Source organism: Bos javanicus, chromosome 26 (genome assembly GCF_032452875.1).
Source record: "Bos javanicus breed banteng chromosome 26, ARS-OSU_banteng_1.0, whole genome shotgun sequence".
Lineage (NCBI taxonomy): Eukaryota > Metazoa > Chordata > Mammalia > Artiodactyla > Bovidae > Bos > Bos javanicus.
Window position 1 is genome coordinate 44753069 of NC_083893.1, and position 21659 is coordinate 44774727.

The window sequence follows — 21659 nt, forward strand, 5'->3', positions numbered from 1 at the left end:
CAAGAGATTTAAACAAGAAGAAGAAAGGCCACCTCTGTCTCTTAATTGCTACCTTGTTATTTCCTGGGACAGTGCTTTGGCTTGCTACATGTAGTTGAGCATCAGCAAAGTAAACAATAATGTAATTATTCCCTCCAGTGAAGAGCTGGGAAACTTTTCCCAACGTGACAGTGAAAACAAATAGAAAAAGTAGTACAGAATCCCCAAAGGGACAACCCATACCTTTACCATTCATTTCAACCCCCAGCAGCTAGCAACCAACCTCAGGCCACCCCCTCCAGTAATAAAGCAAGGCCCTTTATCTGGAGCAATTTCTTTAAAGCTCTTCTCAATCATTCAATAGACATTTAACAAGTACATTGTTACCGGAGAAAAAGAAACTGAATAGCAACCCCTGCCTTGGACACTTTTGTACCTACCCTTCCTCATTTTCACCCCCTTCTTCAGTCCTATGTTCCACAGGCACACAATCCCCTAAGACAAATGCTGTTTTTCCGTTGCTCAAGTCACCTATTACCTAAAATATGTCAATGCAAGATTGCCTCAATGTCAAGCTCATAGCCATCGATAAAATCATTCATCTATACTACAAAATATTTACCAATACACATCTCCATTTTATAACGCAATTATCTTCTGGTAAAAAAAAAAAAGAAAAAAAGTCTGCATATAACTATTAAATTCTCGAGTCCTTGTTACATGAAGATCTACAATTTTGGTTCTTTCTTCTTTTTAAATACAAGTACCTAATCCTTTACTATATGGGAAAATTTAACCCTACCTCCTCTTTTCTTTCTGTTAATAAAAGCCAAGCTTTAATCGTTATCTTGTCACTTTGACTATGAGATTTTCAACGAACATCATTATGTTTGTTTCTCCAGTGAAAAGACCAATTCATAACTTTGCTAATGATGTGAAAACTAGAATTTGAAAAGACTGTACTCCAGAAGAACTGTTGATCTCAGAACCTTTCTATCTAAAAATCCATTCCCTGTCTCCAAGTAACAAGAACAGGTAGTCAAGGTACCTACCATGAAGTGTTTACCTTCCAACTTGAATTTATTACTTTAATACTGTAGCTGTTGAATTACAGGTTCTGTGTATATCACACTGCTTGTCAATATCCACATAAGCATAAACCCTGTGGCTTTGACAGTAAATCTGAAAAAGTCCCCGTACAGCCTGAGAGGGGAGAGCCCAATTTGGTGGAGTATAATAAATGTCCCTTTCCATCACAGAGTATCTGCTTCTCAGGTTCAATTAACCTCTGAATGATTCTCTTTCTGAGAGGAAAGTAATCCTCCTCGATGTCCTTGTCATCTACAGGGTGGAAAAGAATGAGTAGTCACTAACGTGACCCCAAACCACTCTCTTCTTTTCATTCCCCTCAAGTCCTGTCTAGGGCAGCAGGAGGAACTGATGGAGGGGCCAAAATCTTCAGACCCGAGCACTGCATCGATCATGGATCATGCCGTTTCCTCCCACCTACCCGTGCATCCCCTTCCTTTCCTTCTCTCCTCTCCTTAGCGTTGCTCTTCTTGACCTATACAGCACTCTCCCTGTGGTCTGAATTTTTACAGCCTACCAGACAAAATGCTCGGTGATCCCCAACGCTTCCTAAAAGCACTACCTGCGTCGATGTTTTCAAAACCACTCTTAAGAGAAAAAAAGACTATGGTGTGGGATCTTGCTACAAAAAAAGATTACGGTGTGTTTCACTTGCCCTACCAAGTTTTGGTGCAGAACGTGTGGGCTTGGTGCCCACAACTTGGAGCGAAAACCAGGAGCTCTAAAACAAATACACCCACACACATAGACACACATACTTGGTGATACAACCTAGAGCGAAAACCAGGAGCCCTGAAACAAATACACACACACACACACACACACACACTTGGTGCTACAACTTGGAGAGAAAACCAGGAGCCCTGAAACAAATACACACACACACACACACACACTTGGTGCTACAACTTGGAGCGAAAACCAGGAGCCCTGAAACACACACACACACACACACACACACACACACACTTGGTGCTACAACTTGGAGCGAAAACCAGGAGCCCTGAAACACACACACACACACACACACACACACTTGGTGCTACAACTTGGAGCGAAAACCAGGAGCCCTGAAACACACACACACAACTAAAAACCGGAAAGATCCGACTGGGGCCCGCGGCCTGAAAGGTGACTCTTGGGATGACAGTGCAATGTGCGCAGCGGAGGCGCCTTCTCCCCGCATTTCGGGACCCGAGCGACACGCTCGGCCCACTGCCGACCACTTGCTCCCATCCGCTAAGAAGCGCTGCCGGCCAAAGTGACACGAGTGGCCGAAGTTCGGCCCCGGGCCGAGCCGGCGCACCGCCCCCCGACCCGTGGCCGCCCCCCAGCCTCGCAGCCCCGGGGCCCGCAGGGAGGGCCCGCGCGCCCGGACGCGGCTCCGCTAGGCTGGGGGGCGGCCCGGGGCGGGGGGAGGCTCCTCCCGGGCGTTTCCCCAGTCGGGGCGGGGTGGTCCGGGGCCGACCCGGCGGGCCCGCAACAGGTGCGCCCGGGCCGCCCCCACCCCGGCCTCCCGCCGCCGCGGCCCGGCCTTTACCTGCTGTCTGCGGACGGAGGCCCGGGTGCGGGCGCCCTTCCCCGCCGAGCTCGCCGGACGCGCGGACCGACGAACGGACGCCTGGGATCGGCGACGGAGGGCCCACGGGGCCCCACGCGAGGGCCACGGCGGGGAGGGCGCGACCGCCCGACCAGGCCGCCCCGGGGCAGCGCGTCTTCCGCCCGCGGGCCCCCTCCGCCCGCAGCGCTCGCTGCCCCCCTGGAGACGCGCGGGCCCTCGCGCTCGTTCGCGTTTCCTGGCGTCTTTTGGTCCCTCCCTCTCGCCGTCCTTCCTGCTCCTCCTCCTGCCCCCACCCCCGCCTCTGGGTTGTCAGGGCAACCGAAGCGACGCCGGCCCCCGGGAGGAGAAGCGTTAAAAGGGGCTTGCGGCGCCGGGGGCTCGGCCGATAGGGGCCCGGGAGCAGCTTACTCTATGGAGCTCCAGAGTAAGGGGGCCGGGGCCGGGGCCGGGGCGGGCCTCCCCCGGAACGGGTGTGGGCGCCCTGCGCGACGCTCCGCAGGCTTTTTTAAAACGCTTTTGACCTGGATATAAGGTCTCCCTCTCGCGCTTTCTTCTTCAAGGGAGTCGAGAAAGGGGCTAAATCCCGCGGAGTGTGACTGTCGGGAGCCAGAGGGCTGCGTGAGCTCGGGAATGTGGGCTGGAGGAGGCAGCGCCACCAGGGTGTTGCTTCCTAAAATGACCCCCCAAGCAAATCCATTTCTTGTTACTATTGCTGTCGTTATTATTGGAGCTTTCCTGGTGGCTCAGATGGTAAAGAATCCTCCGGCAATGAGACACAGGTTCGATCCCTGGGTTGGGAAGATCCCCTGGAGGAGGCCATGGCAACCCACTCCAGTATTCTTGCCTGGAGAATTCCATGGACAGAGGAGCCTGGCAGGAATACAGTCCACAGGGTCGCAGAGTCAGACACGACTGAAGCGACTTGGCATGGTACAGTCCTCCACTGTTTTGTTTGGTACTTTGATTCACTGACCATAAGTAGCCATTCAGCTTCTAAAATGTCAGCAATTGAACCTGCAAGGAGGCTAGCTAGCTCTTGTACTTATTAGAAGATATGGCATCCTCTTCACAGTAGTCGGAGATTTGAAAGAGAGAAAAATTTTGAGCTTTGTGCAAGAGTGTTTAATTAGTTGCTAGAGGTTCTCCGACTCATTGGGAAAGACTCTGATGCTGGGAGGGATTAGGGGCAGGAGGAGAAGGGAACGACAGAGGATGAGATGGCTGGATGGCATCACTGACTCGATGGACGTGAGTCTGAGTGAACTCCGGGAGTTGGTGATGGACAGGGAGGCCTGGCATGCTGCGATTCATGGGGTCGCAAAGAGTCAGACACGACTGAGCGACTGAACTGAACTGAGAGGTTCTCCGAGGTAGGCTTGGACACGCAAAAAGGAAAAAAAAGTTACGATTTCCTTTTCTGTTTCCCACTTTGTTTGACAAAAGGTGAGCCGTCTGGAATTATCAGATCTAACACAAGCTTTAACTTACTGTGTTTTTGATTGTTGTTCAGTGTGCTGTGCTTAGTCGTTCAGTCGTGTCCAACTCTTGCGACCCCATGGACTGTAGCCTACCAGGCTCCTCTGTCCATGGGATTCTCCAGGCAAGAATACTGGAGTGGGTTGCCATGCCCTCCTCCAGGGTATCTTTCCAACCCAGGGATACAACCCAGGTCTCCCACATTGCCGGCGGATTCTTCACCATCTGAGCCACCAGGGAAGCCCATTGATTGTTGTTATATTATTACTACTGCTACTACTACTATTCAAACCTCTCTAGGGACACAGAGCTCCGTCCTTTTTCCCCAAGCTGTTTTATTGCTCCTTTTGTTCTTAAAATAAGAACGGTGTTTCATGTGGAGACTAGAAAGACCTGGAACTTTTATAGGAGGATGCAGTGTGACTCTGAAAACCAAGTTGTCTTTTCTTGCACAATTTCAGAAATGAAAGTACTCAGACCATGTCCATTCTCTGGGGTATATGCTGATGTTGTTAAAGGTCGTTAGTTTCCAAGGAGGTTTCTAAAGAGTTTTTCCTTTCTTTTAACTCCCTTGCTGAGCAGAAAGCTTGTAAATTGAGAATTATAGTTTGAGTGGATTTTATACACTGTTCTATCACTCACACTTGTAACTCTCTGGATTCTGTGTGTTGTCTAACCTGTTGAGAGAAATTTAACTTACAACAATGTTAGAATTTTTGTATCATTTCAAACTAATGCCAGGGTGTGTATGTTCTCTCTTTAGAGAAGAAATAAAGTGAAATGAAATATCTCTCTTAAAAATACCAACTTTATTTCTTCAAATTTATGTTACTGTTTAACTGTGTAAACTAAAAATTTCAAGTATGGTATTGAATTTGGTATTTCCAATTTCAATACCAATACCAATTTCAAATTCCAATATCAATTTCCATGGTATTCTCTATGTTCTAAATACTCTCCTAGGGTGGAGGATTGAACAGTGAATAAAACCCTGTTAGCTTTGGTTATCCCTGGAAAACTGAGCAGACCCTTGCCCAAGAACTTCTGAAAACCTCCCTGGGGTCTGAGATTAGGGGATGGAAATGGACAGAAGGCTTCCGGCAGAATAACCCAACAAAGAATGAGGGAAAGGGGTTCCAGACAGGTCCCTGAGACCAGAGAGAGCAGTGTGGGTTTAAGGTTCAGAGTTCAAAGATCAGTAGAGCTGTAACTGAGAAGACTGAAGGTGGAGGGGAGGAGGAAGAAAAGAAACAAGGCTAGAAAAGTGAATAGGAACCGGATCCTGGAGACTTTGTAAAACTGTGAGAAATTTATTACTTCTATGAATGACACATCTGATTTATATCTGATCACATTGGGTCTTAACATGGAAATATTTGTTAAGTAATCTTTTATGCCTGGGACATAGCTGTATATTTCTTTTTTACATATTCTCAAATGCCGTCACCAGTTTAATTTTAGATAATTCAAACAATGACCACTTACCTTAGAGGATTCTTTAGCAGCCTAATAGACATCATTTTGGGTGAATAGTAATTCATTTGCTGTTAATAAATATTTTAAAGGACAAGATTAGATGGTCTTTAAGATCCTTTTTAATGTCAAGAAATGTACCCTACCAGATTCGACCTGAGACTCAAGTTACTATTTTATTCTCTCAAAGATATTGGAAAATACTATGGCTGTGATATTAACAAATACTACAATTGTACTGTTATCAGTATTATATTAACAATATAGTATGTTGTTATGCCAATATTATCTGGCATATTTTAAGCCTGGTGTGTACATGATACCATTTGTTATTGGGGGGTTTCAAGTAGCATTTTACTGGTGTAGCTCAATATAGCACTAGTAAATTGATTTAAAAGGAGGCACCTTCTTCATTGCCTTTAAGGATTAAACATGTATCTAAGGACACCACCAAAGAACTACTAGAAATAACCCCCAAGTCAGTCTTACTCATTCTGTTTCCACACACTTAAGTTTCTGTTACTTTTAGGAGTGACCTTTATTAACGGAGTCATTTAAATCCCATAAACATAAGCACTTCAAATCCCACAGCTGGATCACACTCTGGCAATAAGCAGAGGGTGACTGGGGCTACCACTGTTTTGCAGAATGATAGTAAGTCAATGATCCAAGAAATGACTCCTAGGGGAAAAGGGCAAATTAAATCAGCTTACAACCCTGGGCTCTTCGGAATAGTTTTGGCTCTTGGCTTACGTATTTTCATCTTTAATTATTTTCTTCCTAAACTAACAATGCTGTTGGAAAGATAACCCATGTATGAAATAATATGAAAAATGCACATCAAATTCCTACTTTAAAAAAATGCTTTATTTTTGGCTGTGCTGGGTCTTCATAGGCTTTCGCCAGTGGCAGCTAGTGTGGGCTACTCTCCAGCTGCAGTCCAAGTGCTTCTCATCGTGGTGGTTTCTCTTGTTGGGAACACAGGCTCTGGGTGCGCCGGCTCAGTAGTTATGGTACATGGGCTTACTTACCCTGCGGCATGTGGAATCTGCCCCAACCAGGGCTTGAACCTGTGCCCCCTGCATTGGAAGGTGGATTCTTATCCACTGTGCCACCAGTGAAAGTGAAAGTTGCTCAGTCGTGTCTGACTCTTTGCAACCCCGTGAACTATACAGTCCATGGAATTCTCCAGGCCAGAATACTGGAGTGGGTAGCCTTTCCCTTCTCCAGGGCATCTTTTCAACCCAGGGATCGAACTCAGGTCTCCCGCCTTGCAGGCAGATTCTTTACCAGCTGAGCCACACGGGAAGCCCAAGAATACTGGAGTGGGGAGCCTATCCTTCTCCAGTGGATCTTCCCAACCCGGGAATCGAACTGGGGTCTCCTGCATTGCAGGCAGATTCTTTACCAACTGAGCTCGCCAGCAGGGAAGTCCCAAATTCCTTTTTTTTCTTTTTCTTTTTAAGAGAAGATTTATGTTCAACAGTACTATCTCTTCCCTAATATTTTAGTAAGTGGCAATGCCAAGGAGTAGCTTTTGCAGGTCTTTAAACTTTGCTCTCATGATCTTCCCTAGCCCACCAAATCCCCCTAAACAAGCACATTCTCTGAATTTTAAAATGTGTATATTTATCAAGTGCAGCATCAAGATGCACCCTTAGCTCCCACTTACAACCGTACTACCACCTGCCCTCTGAACTCCCCCTAAATAAAAAATGCTGGGCCTAGTTCAGGCCAGGCAGCAGTTTCTTGAGAGACACCTCCCTTTTCAAAGGAATCCTAAATGGGATTCTAGGTTACTCCAGTGACTAAGAGACTGAGACATGGCCTTAAAGGGGTGAAGACCTATTTCTCCAAACCTGTTTTCCCACTGGTCTGCCCCATATATGGGTAGGATTTCACCATCTCCCCAACTACTCCAGCTGGAAATCTGAGTGTCATCCTGAGCTCCTCTCTTTTATTCAGCACCCCTCCCACTCACCCCACCCACCAGCGTGCCTGTTTATTCCACCTTACACACACCCTAACTCTGTGTCTTTCTCTCTGCGGTCATCACCCATACTCCAAGCCACCATCTTGCCTAACCTGTGATGGGAGTCTCTGCTGATTTCTGCATTTCCTCTCCTGACCTGTGCTCACCTGGGGACCAGAGTAAGCTTTTCAAAATGCACAGGTCTTGTCACTCCCCTGCCAAAAGCCCCCCCCCTACCCCCCTGCAAGAGTTCTTATCCAGCTGCCTCTGCAACCCACCGCGTATAGGATCTTGGGTACACTATGCTTCAGCCCAACGGTCTCTTCGTCCCTTCAACGTACCAAGCTCCTTCAGGACTGCGGGTCTTTGCACAGGCTTTTCCCAGGGCAGGGGAGGCTCTCCCTCCTGCTCTGGTCCCACTCAGGGTCTTCTGGTCTCGGCTTAAATGTCACTCCTTTGTGCTTCATGTTCAGTCGCTCAGTCTTGTCCAACTCTTTGTGACCCGATGGACTGTAGCCCGCCAGGCTCCTGTGTCCATGGGATTTCCCAGGCAAGAATACTGGAGTGGGTGGCCATTTCCCTCTCCAGGGGATCTTCCCGACCCAGGGATCAAACCCCTGACTCCTGTGTTTCCTGCATTGTAGGCGAATTCTTCACCGCTAAGCGGTCAGGGATGCCCCATGTTGAGTGCTTTTCTCTGATTCTCCAAAGAGGGTCAGGCCACCTCCCTATGTTACTCCTGCCTCTGCAATGATCAGAATCTGTAATTCTTTTGTTAATTTTCGCCATCTGTGTTCTCCACCGGGCTGTAGGGTGGCTGAAGAGGGCCCAATCTACCATTCTGCTTCCAACACTTATCATGGAATAGGCCCCGAACAAGCATTTATTGAATGGATGGCACTGCTGTTAACACCTGGGTGCCTTATTTAATTTTATTTCCTTAAGAGTGTTGCGATGTGCTTCAAAAGAAAGCCATTTTACTCTGTAACAGAAAGGGCTGTGCACCAGTGAGATTTGAATTGCCTCTTGTGTTGTATGCTTTTGGTAAAGTTCATTTAAATCAGGAGCTTGTAAATGTCAGGTGAATTACAAGCATGGCATTTCTTTTTCTTCACTAGTTTAAAAGGGGGTCTTTAAAGTATATCATTCTATCCAGTAAAATTAAGGAAATAAGAAGGCAATCTTATCTGGGGGGACCAAAAGACTGCCAGTTCATAGGTTCAGCAAAATCTTTGCACTGCCGTGGAGTACCTGCTCATTAATTATCTGAGACACTGCTGAGTATTTAAGAGCAATAAATTAGTGAAACCCAGGAGTGTTTTTTAAAAGTCTGTGTAACAATTTTTTGTCAAGTAGTCTTAGTCTCTTACAGAGTGAAGCAAGTCAGAAAGAAAAACACTAATACAGTATATTAATGCATATACATGGAATTTAGAAAGATGGTAACGATGACCCTATATGCGAGCAGCAAAAGAGACACAGATGTAAAGAACAGTCTTTTGGACTCTGGGAAAAGGTGAGGGTGGGATGAAATGAGAGAATAGCATTGAAACATATATATTACCATATGTGAAATAGATCACCAGTCCAGGTCCGATGCATGAGACAGGGCGCTCAGGACCAGTGCACTGGGATGACCCTGAGGGGAGGGATGGGTTGGGGAGGAAGGTGGGAGAGGGGTTCAGGATGGAGGACACATGTACACCCATGGCTGATTCATGTCCATGTATGGCAAAAACCACTACAGTATTGTAAAGGAATTAGCCTGCAATTAAATAATTTTTTTAAAAGAATATTAATTCTATCAATTAGATTGCAATTCAAAAGTTACCATTGAGAAATAAAGGCTTATTTAAATCAAGTTTAAAACTTAAAAAAATTCAAAGCAACAGGTTTTAAATAGCTATAAAATCCCCGTCAAAACGCTGACGTTCATTGCCACCCTGACCTCAGGGTGTTCAGTCCGCCGCAGGGAGGGGCAGACCGACTGGATGGGCGCAGCTGTGTCTCAGCAGAAGCTCAGCGCTATCCTCCAACCAAGTCTGTACTCGATAACTTGGATTCCACTCCCTCTTGTTGGGGAAAGAAAGCACTGTTACCACCTGCTTGGTCTGGGGAATCTGCCCAAACACGCCCAGGAAACTGAACTAAACCGACCAGTTTACTGGAGGGGCTTGTGCTTGAGCATCACCCAAGAGTGGCCTGGATGAGTCATTGAGTACAGAAGGTGGTGCAAACTTGCTCACAAATAAACAATTCACACCAGTGTTCTGTGCATTTCCCTGCTCACCTGGCTGGGGAAGAACTGGAGATGCTTATCCTGGGACCCTGCCCAAGTCTGGGGACATTTCTGTCCTGAGTAGCAGAAAGAAAGGAGGAGACATCCCTTGCTTTTAAATTCCTTTAGCTGAAGCTCCAATACTTTGGCCTCCTGATGCGAAGAACTGACTCATTTGAAAAGACCCTGATGCTGGGAAAGATTGAGGGCAGGAGGAGAAGGGGATGACAGGATGAGATGGTTGGATGGCATCACCAACACAATGGACATGAGTTTGGGTAAACTCTGGGAGTTGGTGATGGACAGGGAGGCCTGGCGTGCTGCAGTCCATGGGGTCTCAAAGAGTCAGACACGACTGAGCGCCTGAACTGAACTGAGCTGTAACCCACCCCCTTCCAGGCTGTCAGGGACGCCTTCCTGGCCTCACCTTCCTGGGAGAGCTCTCTCATTCTCACACTCTCCTGCCTCTTTGTTTCTGCCCGGAACCCACTCAATGCCCATCCGTGTATCTGCCCTTAAAAGCATCTCGCCAATGTTACCATCTCTTAAAACACTCTGCCTCTCCGTTTACTCTCCTCCAACCCAAATCAGAGTTAATTTCTTCCTCGTAGGTACTGTCTGCATTTTATTAGTACTTTATTATTCTAACGTGTCATGATTGATATATATTTGTATGTTCAGCTCTCCCATTAGAAGTTACCTTGAAATGGGGACTTCTCTGGTTGCCCAGTGGTTGAGAATCTGCCTTCCAATGCAGGAGATGTGGGTTCAATCCTTGGTCAGGAAACTAAGATCCCAAATGCCTTGAAGCAACTAAGCCCTCACACTGCAGCTTAGAGAAGTGCCCCCAGTGAAGACCTAGCACAGACAAAAAAAAAGAAAGTTCACTTGAAATGGATTAAGGGCTTAAATGTAAGACCTGAAATTGTAAAGCTCCTACCAGAAAACAGGGAAAGAGCTCTTCAGCATCGATCTTGGCAATGGTTTTTTGGATATGACACTAAAAACACAAGCAACAAAAGCGAAAAATCAACACGTGGGACGTCAAAGGAATAATCTTCTATACAGCAGAGGAAACAATCAACAAAATGGAAAGGCAGCCTATAGAATGGGAGAGAATATTTGCAAACCATCTCTCAATAAGGGACTGATCATCTCAAACATATTAGGAACTCATACAACTCAATAGCAGGACAACAATCCATTTTAAAAATGGATAGGAGACCCAAATAGACATTTTTTCCAAAGAAGATATATGCAAATGGTCAACAGATTCGTGAAAAAGTGTTCAACATCACTGATCATCGGGGAAATGTGAGTCAAAGCCACAGTGAGATGCCGCCTTACACCTGTCAGCACGGCTGTTATCAGAAAGACAGAGGTAAGTGCAGGCAAGGGTGTGGAGAAAGGGAGCCCGGTCCACTCTCATTATGCTGCCCTATTCATTATGAGAGGGGCTACAGGAGTGCCTGAATAGCAGAGGGTGAGAATCATTGGCTATCTTGGAAGCTGGATGTCACACAAATTGTATCAGTTGTATTACTCTATTTAAAGGATTTTTATATTTATTTTCATATTTTTATATTTGTATTTTCTCTGGCTTCCCTGATAGCTCAATTTGTAAAGAATCCACCTGGAATGCAGGAGACCCCGGTTCAATTCCTGGTTCGGAAAGATCCTCTGGAGAAGGGATAGGCTACCCACTCCAGTATTCTTAGGCTTCCCTTGTGGCTCAGCAGGTAAAGAATCTGCCTGCAAGGTGGAAGACCTGGTTTCAAACCCTGGGTTGAAAAGATCTCCTGGAGAAGGGAAAGGCTATCCACTCCAGTATTCTCCAGTATTCTGGCCTGGAGAATTCCAGGGACTGTATAGCCCATGGGGTTGCAAGAGTTGGACACGACTGAGTGACTTCCACATTTTCTCCATTATGCATTCGTTTTCTCTTTGATCTTTCTGCTTATATCTTTACTTCCATTATTTCAATTTACTGTTCTTTTTAAAAAGTTTTTTTTTTTGGTGATAGATTCTTACATCATTGCTTTCAGCTTTCTTTTTTAAATAAATGCATTTAAGGCTATGAATTTCCCTCTGAGCCCAATTTTTTTTTGAATAGTTTTGTACTATACAGACATATAAGAAAGCAGACAATGTTAAATCTGCAGGTTGATGAGTTATCACAAAGTAAACACACTCTGTTACTAGCACCCAGATCAGGAGAGGGACTGCTGCTGCTGCTAAGTCTCTTCAGTCGTGTCCGACTCTTGCGACCCCAGACGGCAGCCCACCAGGCTCTCCGGTCCCTGGAATTCTCCAGGCAAGAACACTGGAGTGGGCTGCCATTTCCTTCTCCAATAGGAAAGGGACTATCGCTAGTTATTGAGTCTGAGTCTCATAGTATTGCCATCTACTTTAAAGATCATAGCTGATCATTGCAACACCTGAATCACTTGTAGGTTTGTTTCTCTTTTCTCTTGTTCTCTTAATATTCAGTCATTTGGTCATGTATCCTGGAATTCCTGGTAATTTTTGATTGAATCCTTGACATTCTTTGTGAAAAATCATAGAGGTTTAGGTAGGCATTATCTATAGAGAACTTTATTTGCTTTTGGTTGGCGTTTAGGTTACAAGTAGATTACCTTGCCTCAGTTGAGGATACTCTGTTTTCAGTTTGCCCTTTTTTCTAGGATGTAGCCAGCCATTTCAGGGACATTGGCTGAAAATCTAGAGTTTTCATGAGTGTCCTTCCTTTACAGCAGGTCTTATACTTCATTTCTTGATCCCTAGCACCATGATATTGCCCCAATCTCTGCTTATTCATGGTCAACAACTTCCCTAAGGAGGAGTTGCTGGGCTCATTTCCCTGTGTCCCCTTTTCACTGGAATCTTGGCCCATTAAGCCTCGGATGTTTTGGCAGGCTTCAACTCCAGTGTTTTTGTGTGACTGTTGCAAGTTTTACTTTCTATTTGTCTTGCCCCAGCTGTGAATCAGCCACAGGGACTGTAGGGGGACTGTAGGGGTAATGTAGGGCCAGTTTTTATTTCTTTCCAAGTGACCCAGATCTGATCCAGGATTGTACACTGTGTTTAATTATCAGTCTTTTAGTCTTTAATCTAGAAAAGTCTCTCATATTTTTATTTGTCTTTCATGACACAGTTTTGAAGTGGCCAGCTGTCTTTATGGAATGTCCCAGGCTAGGTTTGTCAGATTGTTGCCTGAAGATGTGTTCAGTGAGGTATTTTCACAACGGATGTAACCTTACACTGAGGCTGCGGATTCCAGCTCTGTATCCTATTTTGATACAATGTCGTGGCTGTAGCGGAAAAGGAAGAGATAATTTTCTGGAACACAAGGGAAATTCAAGTAGTTGAAGAATCTCTTGAGAAGAGAAAAACTAGTTTCTCTGGGCTGTCAAGACTGTGCTACAAGAGCCGGTCAGTTCGCAGTGCTAAGCCACCCCTCGGTGCTTCCTACCATTGTAGGTGTGGGGCGGCAGGGCGGCAGGCAGCCTGGAAAGGAAAGGCGTGCCCTTCTTTTCTAAGAAATCTGCTCCGAGCAGAGGAGAGCCTGACATGCGTGAAATAGTTTTCCAGTGGAATAAGACAGTATACCTCAGCTTAGAGCCAGGGCCCAGATTTGGGCATGGCCAAGAATGAGTGAATCAGTGGCTTGTAATTGGGCCAAACCCTGCTCTCCGTATCTTTATTTGTACTGCTTCCCAGTATCCACTTATGACTCTAACTAGACCTGTGTCTTTGCAGCCTTCCATACGCACTACCCCTGGAGAAGGGAAAGGCTACCCACTCTAGTATTCTGGCCTGGAGAATTCCTCAGACTGTATAGTCCTTGGGGTCACACAAAGTTGGACACGACTGAGCGACTTTCACAAACACGCACTGCAGTCATTCACGCTTTTATTCCTTCATCCAGTGCCCCGCCCTCCTCTGCTGTCTACTCTGCACTGGTGGGTGGCTCCTAAGATGTCCCCCAGGCCCTCTCCTGCCCCCAGCATCCTCTCCCTGGTCCCCTGCCCTGTTGTGCCAAGTTGGCTTGCATGGCTGGTGGCATGGGGCCGGTGGCATGGGGCACAGTCCCTCCCTTGATTAGGTTGTAGATGACCGGAAGGTCTGCCTTGGGCCGATCTTCAGCCTCTTTCACCCTCTCTTTCTTTCTCTCTCTTCCCAACGTTGCCAAGACATGAACCCACTCAAGTGTCCCTCTGACCAGGAACCAGTGAGAACTGACTCCTGCCAACAACTCAGGGAGCTCGCTCGTAGCCAGATTCTCCAGGCTCAGCTGAGCCTTGAGATGCAGGCAGTCTTGGCTGGCAAACTGACAGCCACCTCACGGGAGGCTCCGAGCCCTGTCTGCCCAACCAAGCCATCCCCAGACTCCCGACCCTCCAAAACTGCAATATACTAGGTTCTTGTTTTAAGCCACGAAGTTTTGGGGTAATTAGTTATGCAGCCTTGGAATATCAGACACCGTCTTGTGTCTGTTACTGTAGCCCTGGCCTTCCTGACTCCAGGCAGCACTGATCTCATCCAGGCAGAACTCCTTTTGCACTTTGCCTCCTTTTCACTCTTTCTAGAATTTCTTATTTTACTTTTGAGATAAGTACTATGCTATGCTATGCTATGCCAAGTCACTTCAGTCGTGTCCGACTCTGTGTGACCCCATAGACGGCAGCCCACCAGGCTTCCCCGTCCCTGGGATTCTCCAGGCAAGAACACTGGAGTGGGTTGCCATTTCCTTCTCCGATGCATGAAAGTGAAAAGAGAAAGTGAAGTCGCTCAGTCGTGTCCGACTCTTAGCGACCCCATGGACGGCAGCCCACCAGGCTCCTCCGTCCATGGGATTTTCCAGGCAAGAGTACAGGAGTGGGGTGCCATTGCCTTCTCCAGTAAGTACTATAGTCTGTTGCTACTGTTTAGTCACTAAGTTGAGTCTAGCTCTTTGCAACCCCAGGGACTGTAGCCCTCCAGGCTCCTCTGTCCATGGGATTTCCTAGGCAAAAATACTGGAGTGGGTTGCCATTCCCTTCTCCAGGAGATCTTCCCGACCCAGGGATTAAACCCATGTCTTCTGCACTGGCAGGCAGATTCTTTACCACTGAGCCACCAGGAAAGCCCACGTAACATAGTTACAAGTTTCAAAAATCCAAAGTTACCAAAGAGTACATAGTGAAAGTGACCTCTTCCCGTGACACTGTCCCCCAGTTCCCACCTGCAGGCAACCACCTTGTTGATTTTTGATGTATCATTCCAGAGATAGTTTAAACATTGTGTATATATGTCTATACAGGTAAATTATATAAACTACATTCTTTTTCTCTATTCTATACTTTTTTTTTGGTCACCTGTTTTGGAGAGCTTTCTGTTCAATCCATCATGAGCTTTTTCATTTTTTTTAAACAACTCTGCAGTATCTACAGAATGAATTTATCTAATTTATTTAACCAGTCTACTGCCGCTGATCATTCAGTTTGGTTCCAGTCTTTGCTACCATGATAGGCTGAACAAAAGATGTCTATTTCCTGACCCCCCGAACCTGTGACTGCGTTACCTCCCACGGCAAAAGGGACTTTGCTGGTGTATTGAGTTAAGGATGGCGAAATGGGGAGAGCGGTTGTTTTATTCAGGCCCAAAGTAATCAACCACAAGCGTCTTCCTAAGAGGGAAGGAGGAGAGTCAAACGCCAGCAGCGGGTGTGAGGGTGGAAGGGGAGGCTGGAGTGATGCGAGGTCAGGCGCTGTGGAATGTGGGAAACTTCTAGAAGCTGGAGAAGTCTTGGGAACGGACTTTCCCCTAGAGCCTCGGAAAGAACAGGCCTTGAGTTTCAGTTTTCGCTGGATAAGACTCATCCTGGACTTCCGTCCTCCAGAGCTATAAAAGAATACATGTGTCTTGTTTTAAGCTACTTTGTTTGTGGCTTAAACCTCAAGGCTCAGATTGGTTACAGCGGCAGGAGGAAACCTGTACAGCTATTCTTAACACCACCATAGACAAAGTTGCGCTAAATAACATGTCCTGTGCCTGACATTTTGCATTTGTGCTGGTATATTTGTAGAATAAATGTCTAGGTGTGGGACTGCCTAGAGTCAAAGGCAGTGAGAGTTTGATCATCGCTAACATCCTCCATGGCAGCCCACTCCAGTACTCTTGCCTGGAAAGTCCCATGGACAGAGGAGCCTGGTGGGCTGCAGTCCATGGGGTCGCTGAGGGTCGGACACGACTGAGCGACTTCACTTTCACTTTTCACTTCCATGCATTGGAGAAGGAAATGGCAACCCACTCCAGTGTTCTTGCCTGGAGAATCCCAGGGACAGCGGAGCCTGGTGGACTGCCGTCTATGGGGTCGCACAGAGTCGGACACGACTGAAGTGATGCAGCAGCAGCAGCAACATCCTCCACAGGGCTTACACTAATTTCCTTTCCAATAGCAATATACATCTCCCTCTCTCCATAACCTCCCCAGCATGTGCATTTTCAGACTTCTGCATTTTTACCATTCTGCAAGTGATAAATCCTAATTTCCTAGTGTGACTGAAAGTAGGGGCTGGCTGCTCACCGCTCAAAAGCCAATACAGAGGCCAAGTTTATTGGTGGAAAGTTTGTTGTATTTTGGATGCCGGCAGTGGAGGTGGAGGGGGGACAGACACCCGTCCGAGGGCTGACTGCCCCAACCCCCACCCCTGACAGTCGGGGGCAAGAGCTTTTATAGACAGAGGGAGGGGGTACATGCAGACACAGCACAGTCAGCTCTGTCATCTTGAAATTGGTCGTCAGTGGTCTGAGCAGTGTCATCTTGTTTTCAGTTCAGTTCAGTTCAGTTGCTCAGTTGTGTCCCACTCTTTGCAACCCCATGAACTGCAGCACGCCAGGCCTCCCTGTCCATCACCAAGTCCTGGAGTCCACCCAAACCCATGTCCATTGTGTCAGTGATGCCATCCAACCATCTCATCCTCTGTCGTCCCCTTCTCCTCCTGCCCTCAATCTTTCCCAGCATCAGGGTCTTTTCAAATGAGTCAGTTCTTCACATCAGGTGGCCAAAGGATTGGAGTTTCAGCTTCAGCGTCATTCCTTCCAAAGAACACCCAGGACTGATCTTCTTTAGAATGGACTGGTTGGATCTCCTTGCAGTCCAAGGGACTCCCAAGAATCTTCTCCAACACCACAGTTCAAAAGCATCAATTCTTCAGCGCTCAGCTTTCTTCACAGTCCAACTCTCACATCCATACATGACCACTGGAAAAACCATAGCCTTGACTAGACGGACCTCTGCTTTTCAATATACTATCTAGGTTGGTCATAACTTTCCTTTCAAGGAGCAAGCGTCTTCTAATTTCATGGCTGCAATCACCATCTGCAGTGATTTGGTTTGTTTTAGGTTCAGTTAATCTTCAGTTCCAGAGTTGGTTTGTTTCCATTTCTTGAGGCCCATTCTTGGAATCATGGCAGCCTATGCCGTGGCTAGAGTCAGGTCATCGTGTAGTTAACCTCTCCACCTGGTGGGGGTTCCAGTGTCTACAAGAGAGCTCACAGGATATGGCTCAGAATATTATCTACAGCCTTTGAGGAAGAGCTAAAGGTCCTTGGCTTTGCTTCATGACTACATTGTTATCATTATTTGACTGTTCTCCTTTGTTTCTGCATGTTCTCACTTCTCTGATTAAACTTGTTCTTTGGATAAAGTTTTGCCGCAGAGCAAAGGCAGGCAGAGGACCTGGGGGAAGGGCCATAGGCTCCTGCTTCGTTTCCCCAGAACGACCTGATTATTAACTTGTCCTCATCTGTACCTCATGTTTAGGGCGTGACCTTCAGGGCTAGGATTCGGTGTTTATTTCTGCCTTATCTTCCACCGTTTGCCTTTGTGCCCCTCCCGCTACCTGACATAAAATGGGTTCTCCCCGGAGAAATTAGACAAGGAAATACCCAGAGGCAGGGATAAGAAATGTGACACAGAGTCCATTTTATCCATCTCTCTATCCCTCAAGTTCCGTTTGGAACACGAAAATGTCTATTTTGGACTCACATATCCTAATCTGAGTTCTTGACGAGTGAAGGGTTAAGGAACAGTTGCCTGGCAACGAGGGATCATTCTTGCTGTTGGGTGGACGTGGGCAGGGTCAGCAAACACAGCTAGTGCACGGCCCCACCTCCGACCCCAGCCTTTCCCCTGGAGGTCAACACAATCCAGGCTCCTCGCCAATCCTCGGATACTGTTTGCTCAAGAAATAAAACCTGCTTGCTGTGCCCAGTTCAAGGACTGGCAGCGGCATCAGGAACTGTAACTCAAGTTGCAGTTTTCCTGTGAAGGAAACAAATGGAAACTTCCACCACCTTCCTCCTGTCTCCTTATCTTGGGGTTGAGCTACACCCCCGTTCCTCACGTTTTCTTCTTCATTTGTACGGTTGACATCTTTTAAAAAATATTTCTTTTCCAAGTTTCCAGCATCCTTATTTACTTTTTTTGAGATCTTGAAACTTCAGGGAAAGGAAAAGCTATCACTGACTTAAAAACACTGGAGAGGAAGTTTGTTGCTTTTGTTTATAATGTAGACTGGTTGGTCTGACATTTAAAAAATTTTAAAATTTTGAGAAATCTCCTGGTTAATAACTTGAACTCAGCTGATTTTTAAAAAAACCTGTTTAATGTGTAGTGTTTAGCTTCAGTGTGAACCAGTGTTAGACTATGGGTTTAGGATTTTCAAAACTTCCAAGGAACAACAAAACTTAATGAAACAAATGTAATAAATCACGGATGTACAAAGGACCCCAATTACCATTTTTTCCCCCCTGCTGTTTCTTGAAGAGGAAAAAGGATACAAAACAGTGAAGCCTTTTAAGAGAAACATGTACCTCTGCCTCTTTGTATTCTGAATGGATAATGACAAAAATACCCAACAAATGATTTTAAAGGTAGAACGGCGATTCTGTTTTCTTTCTGATTATGCGTGCACATCTTTGTTGGCACTCACTCTGCATGGCACCTAAACTTTAGTGTCTACCAGAAGGAAGGCAGGAGAAGGCAATGGCACCCCACTCCAGTACTCTTGCCTGGAAAATCCCATGGATGGAGGAGCCTGGCGGGCTGCAGTCCATGAGGTCACTAAGAGTCGGACACGACTGAGCGACTTCACTTTCACTTTCATGCATTGGAGAAGGAAATGCCAACCCACTTCAGTGTTCTAGCCTGGAGAATCCCAGGGATGGGGGAGCCTGGTGGGCTGCCGTCTATGGGGTTGCACAGAGTCGGACACAACTGAAGCGACTTAGCAGCAGCAGCAGCAACAGCAGCAGAAGGAAGGCATGCTAGTAAACAGACTCGGTCCAGAGGCCTGGTTTCCAGGTGCTTCCAACTGTAACTTGATGACAGATAACTTAGCGAGAGTCAGGCCAGTTTGCCACACTGGTGTCTACTAAGGCTTTCTTATGAGTCATCGCCATCACTGCTTCCCCAGTGGTCTTACTTCTGAGTATATTTTGTCATTGTGTAGTCACTCAGTCATGTCCGACTCTTTTGTGACCGCATGGACTGTAGCCTGCCAGGCTCCTTTGTCCATGCGTTAATTTTAGATGAAAACAGATTGTGGTCATGCCAGCAGCTCAGTGAGGCAAGGTAGCATGGATGGGCACGGGAGTCAGTCAGGCCTGGGTTCCTGTTCACTGGCTCCGGGATGCTTCCCGTTTCCCGTGGCTCAGGGAGACAGTGAGCCTGACCCTGCAAGGTTCCCGTGAAGGTTAAGTGAGACAGTGCGTGAACCGTGTCCACCACTGTGGGGCCTGGCTTGTTAATGACCATGTAGGTCACACGCTAACACTTGACATAAACTGTGAAACACGACCTGCAAGAAAACAAATGACATCAACCCAGACTGATCTGCCAAACGGAAGGCTGTCTAAGCACCACTGAGAGAGGGAGTTCGTTTTCTATCACTTACGTAACCATTAGAGTGATCACTTATGAGGTCACCAATGTCCCATGACAGTATGGGACACTTCTGTTTTTCCCTGAGGAAAGCGACTTCTATGGACAGTTCCGCACCCCCAAAAGACTATGTAACAGTCGTCATTTTTTGAGATGTCACATTCTAAATTTGCGTTACTTTTTCCTCATTCTCTAAACCACCTTTATGCATCACATTTGATATTTTAGAAAAGATTGGAGTAGTCCCTTTATGGGGTAAGTTCCACTAGACTTGCAGCTAGACTGCAGGCCGGGTGAGGTCAGGACCCAGCCCTGCCTGTGCACGTACGTCATCTGCAGGCTCACGAAGGACAGCAGTTGGGCACTCGAGTATTGCCTGAATAAGAGAATGGAAGACGTGGAAATGTAGGCAGCATTGAAACCCAAAGACAGAGAAACGTTATTGAGAGATGGGTGAAGAAAGGCTGACGGAAGGCATGTATCCCAACCATTTTCAACATATTTTCTCCCCTAAGGAGAAAAACTAAATTCTCCCTAACAAGAGAAATTAAATACTAAGGAACAAGATATTTGTCATGTGTGGTTGAGTTTTGACAGACCACAAGCATGGTAATATCTAAGACCTTCCTTCTTCCTGATAACGTACTGTTGTGTTAAAGGGCTTCCCTGATAGCTCGGTTGGTAAAGAATCTGCCTGCAATTCAGGAGACCCCAGTTCGATTCCTGGGTCAGGAAGATCCCCTGGAGAGGGGAAAGGCTACTCACTCCAGTACTCTTGGGCTTCCCTGGTGGCTCAGCTGGTAAAGAATCTGCCTGCAATGCGGGAGACCTGGGTTCGATCCCTGGGTTGGGAAGATCCCCGGGAGAAGGGAGAGGCTACCCATATCAGTATTATGGCCTGGAGAATTCCATGGACTGTATAGTCCATGGGGTTGCAAAGAGCTGGACACAACTGAGCAACTTTCACTTTCCTTCTCCCTCCTCCTGGCCAAGAGCACATTTGGGAGGACAGGTGGAAAGTGTATAACCGAGGCCTGGAGCTTCAAGCCCACGTCCAGCTCCTAAGCAGTTGATTCACTGCAGAAGGGCAGGGAGGTGGCTGTGTGATGAGAAGTGTGGTCTGTGAGCTCCTGGGTCAGGCTTGGCATGGAGGTGTAGGTAACAGGAGAGTTTCTGGCAATGAACTTGCCTCCACACAGAAGGAAGTATGCTGAGAGGGAGCCAGGAAGGCAGGGAACAGGTGGAAAACCCCTGGAACCAAATGACTGAGGCTGGCAGAGCCAGTCCCCGCAGGCTGGGAGATCAGTGAGTGATGAGTGTTAACCCACTGTGACTTTAACTTCAATGTATCCTTGAAGGAGGTCCGGTTAAAATTCAATGCTTCCGATAAGGGGCCCAACTTTCTGCTTTTCTAACAAAACCATCCCAGGTGATGCCTTCTACAAGCCATATTTGACTAGTATGAAATTAGCACATCTGTGGATGCTACTCATATTTAAGAGTAATTTTGTAAACAAAAGTAAAATTATGACTCTCAGATATAGCAAATACATGTTAAACATTTACTAATGAAATAACCACTAAGACGTTACCACCAGTTCCAAGGCGGATCCAAAGGACAGACACATGTGTAGATCACGAATACTGAAATAAACTGAAATGAGGCCGAAGTGGCTTTGCCCTGTGGAGGGAGGGCTGTTCTTCCATGGAAGAAGCCATCTGCATATCCGGGGACCAGAATCATTTACAGAGTCATCACTTCTTTTCAACTTAGCCCGTAAAATAGGTGGAGGGCAACGCCAGCAAAGAGTCAGACACGACTCTTGAATTGAACTGAGCTGAACTGAACGCAACACTAAATTGGAAAACCTGAAAGGGTGGAGTGATCTGAGCAGTGTGCAGT

The 21659-nt window shown here is 46.7% G+C and overlaps 2 protein-coding genes across 5 annotated transcripts in view; one reads left to right on the forward strand and one right to left on the reverse strand.

The window, feature by feature from the left end:
* The window catches only part of DHX32 (DEAH-box helicase 32 (putative)), a 54329-nt gene extending 51629 nt beyond the window's left edge, over nt 1-2700 (reverse strand). Inside the window, exon 1 of the mRNA XM_061403988.1 lies at nt 2609-2700. The gene's annotated coding sequence lies outside the window, so the exon portion shown is untranslated. The remainder of the gene's footprint in view (nt 1-2608) is intronic.
* Nucleotides 2701-2927: 227 nt separating this feature from the next.
* FANK1 (fibronectin type III and ankyrin repeat domains 1) overlaps nt 2928-21659 on the forward strand; it is a 107594-nt gene continuing 88862 nt past the window's right edge. For 3 of the 4 annotated variants that reach the window (XM_061403994.1, XM_061403992.1, XM_061403993.1), the window contains exon 1: nt 2928-3053. Coding sequence is in view for 2 of the 4 variants with exons in the window: in XM_061403993.1 (XP_061259977.1) it covers nt 3041-3053 (13 nt within the window). In the remaining 2 variants the exon portion in view is untranslated. Of the gene's footprint in view, nt 3054-3093; nt 3560-21659 lie in introns of those variants that run through there. The other variant, XM_061403991.1, reaches the window with a different exon arrangement.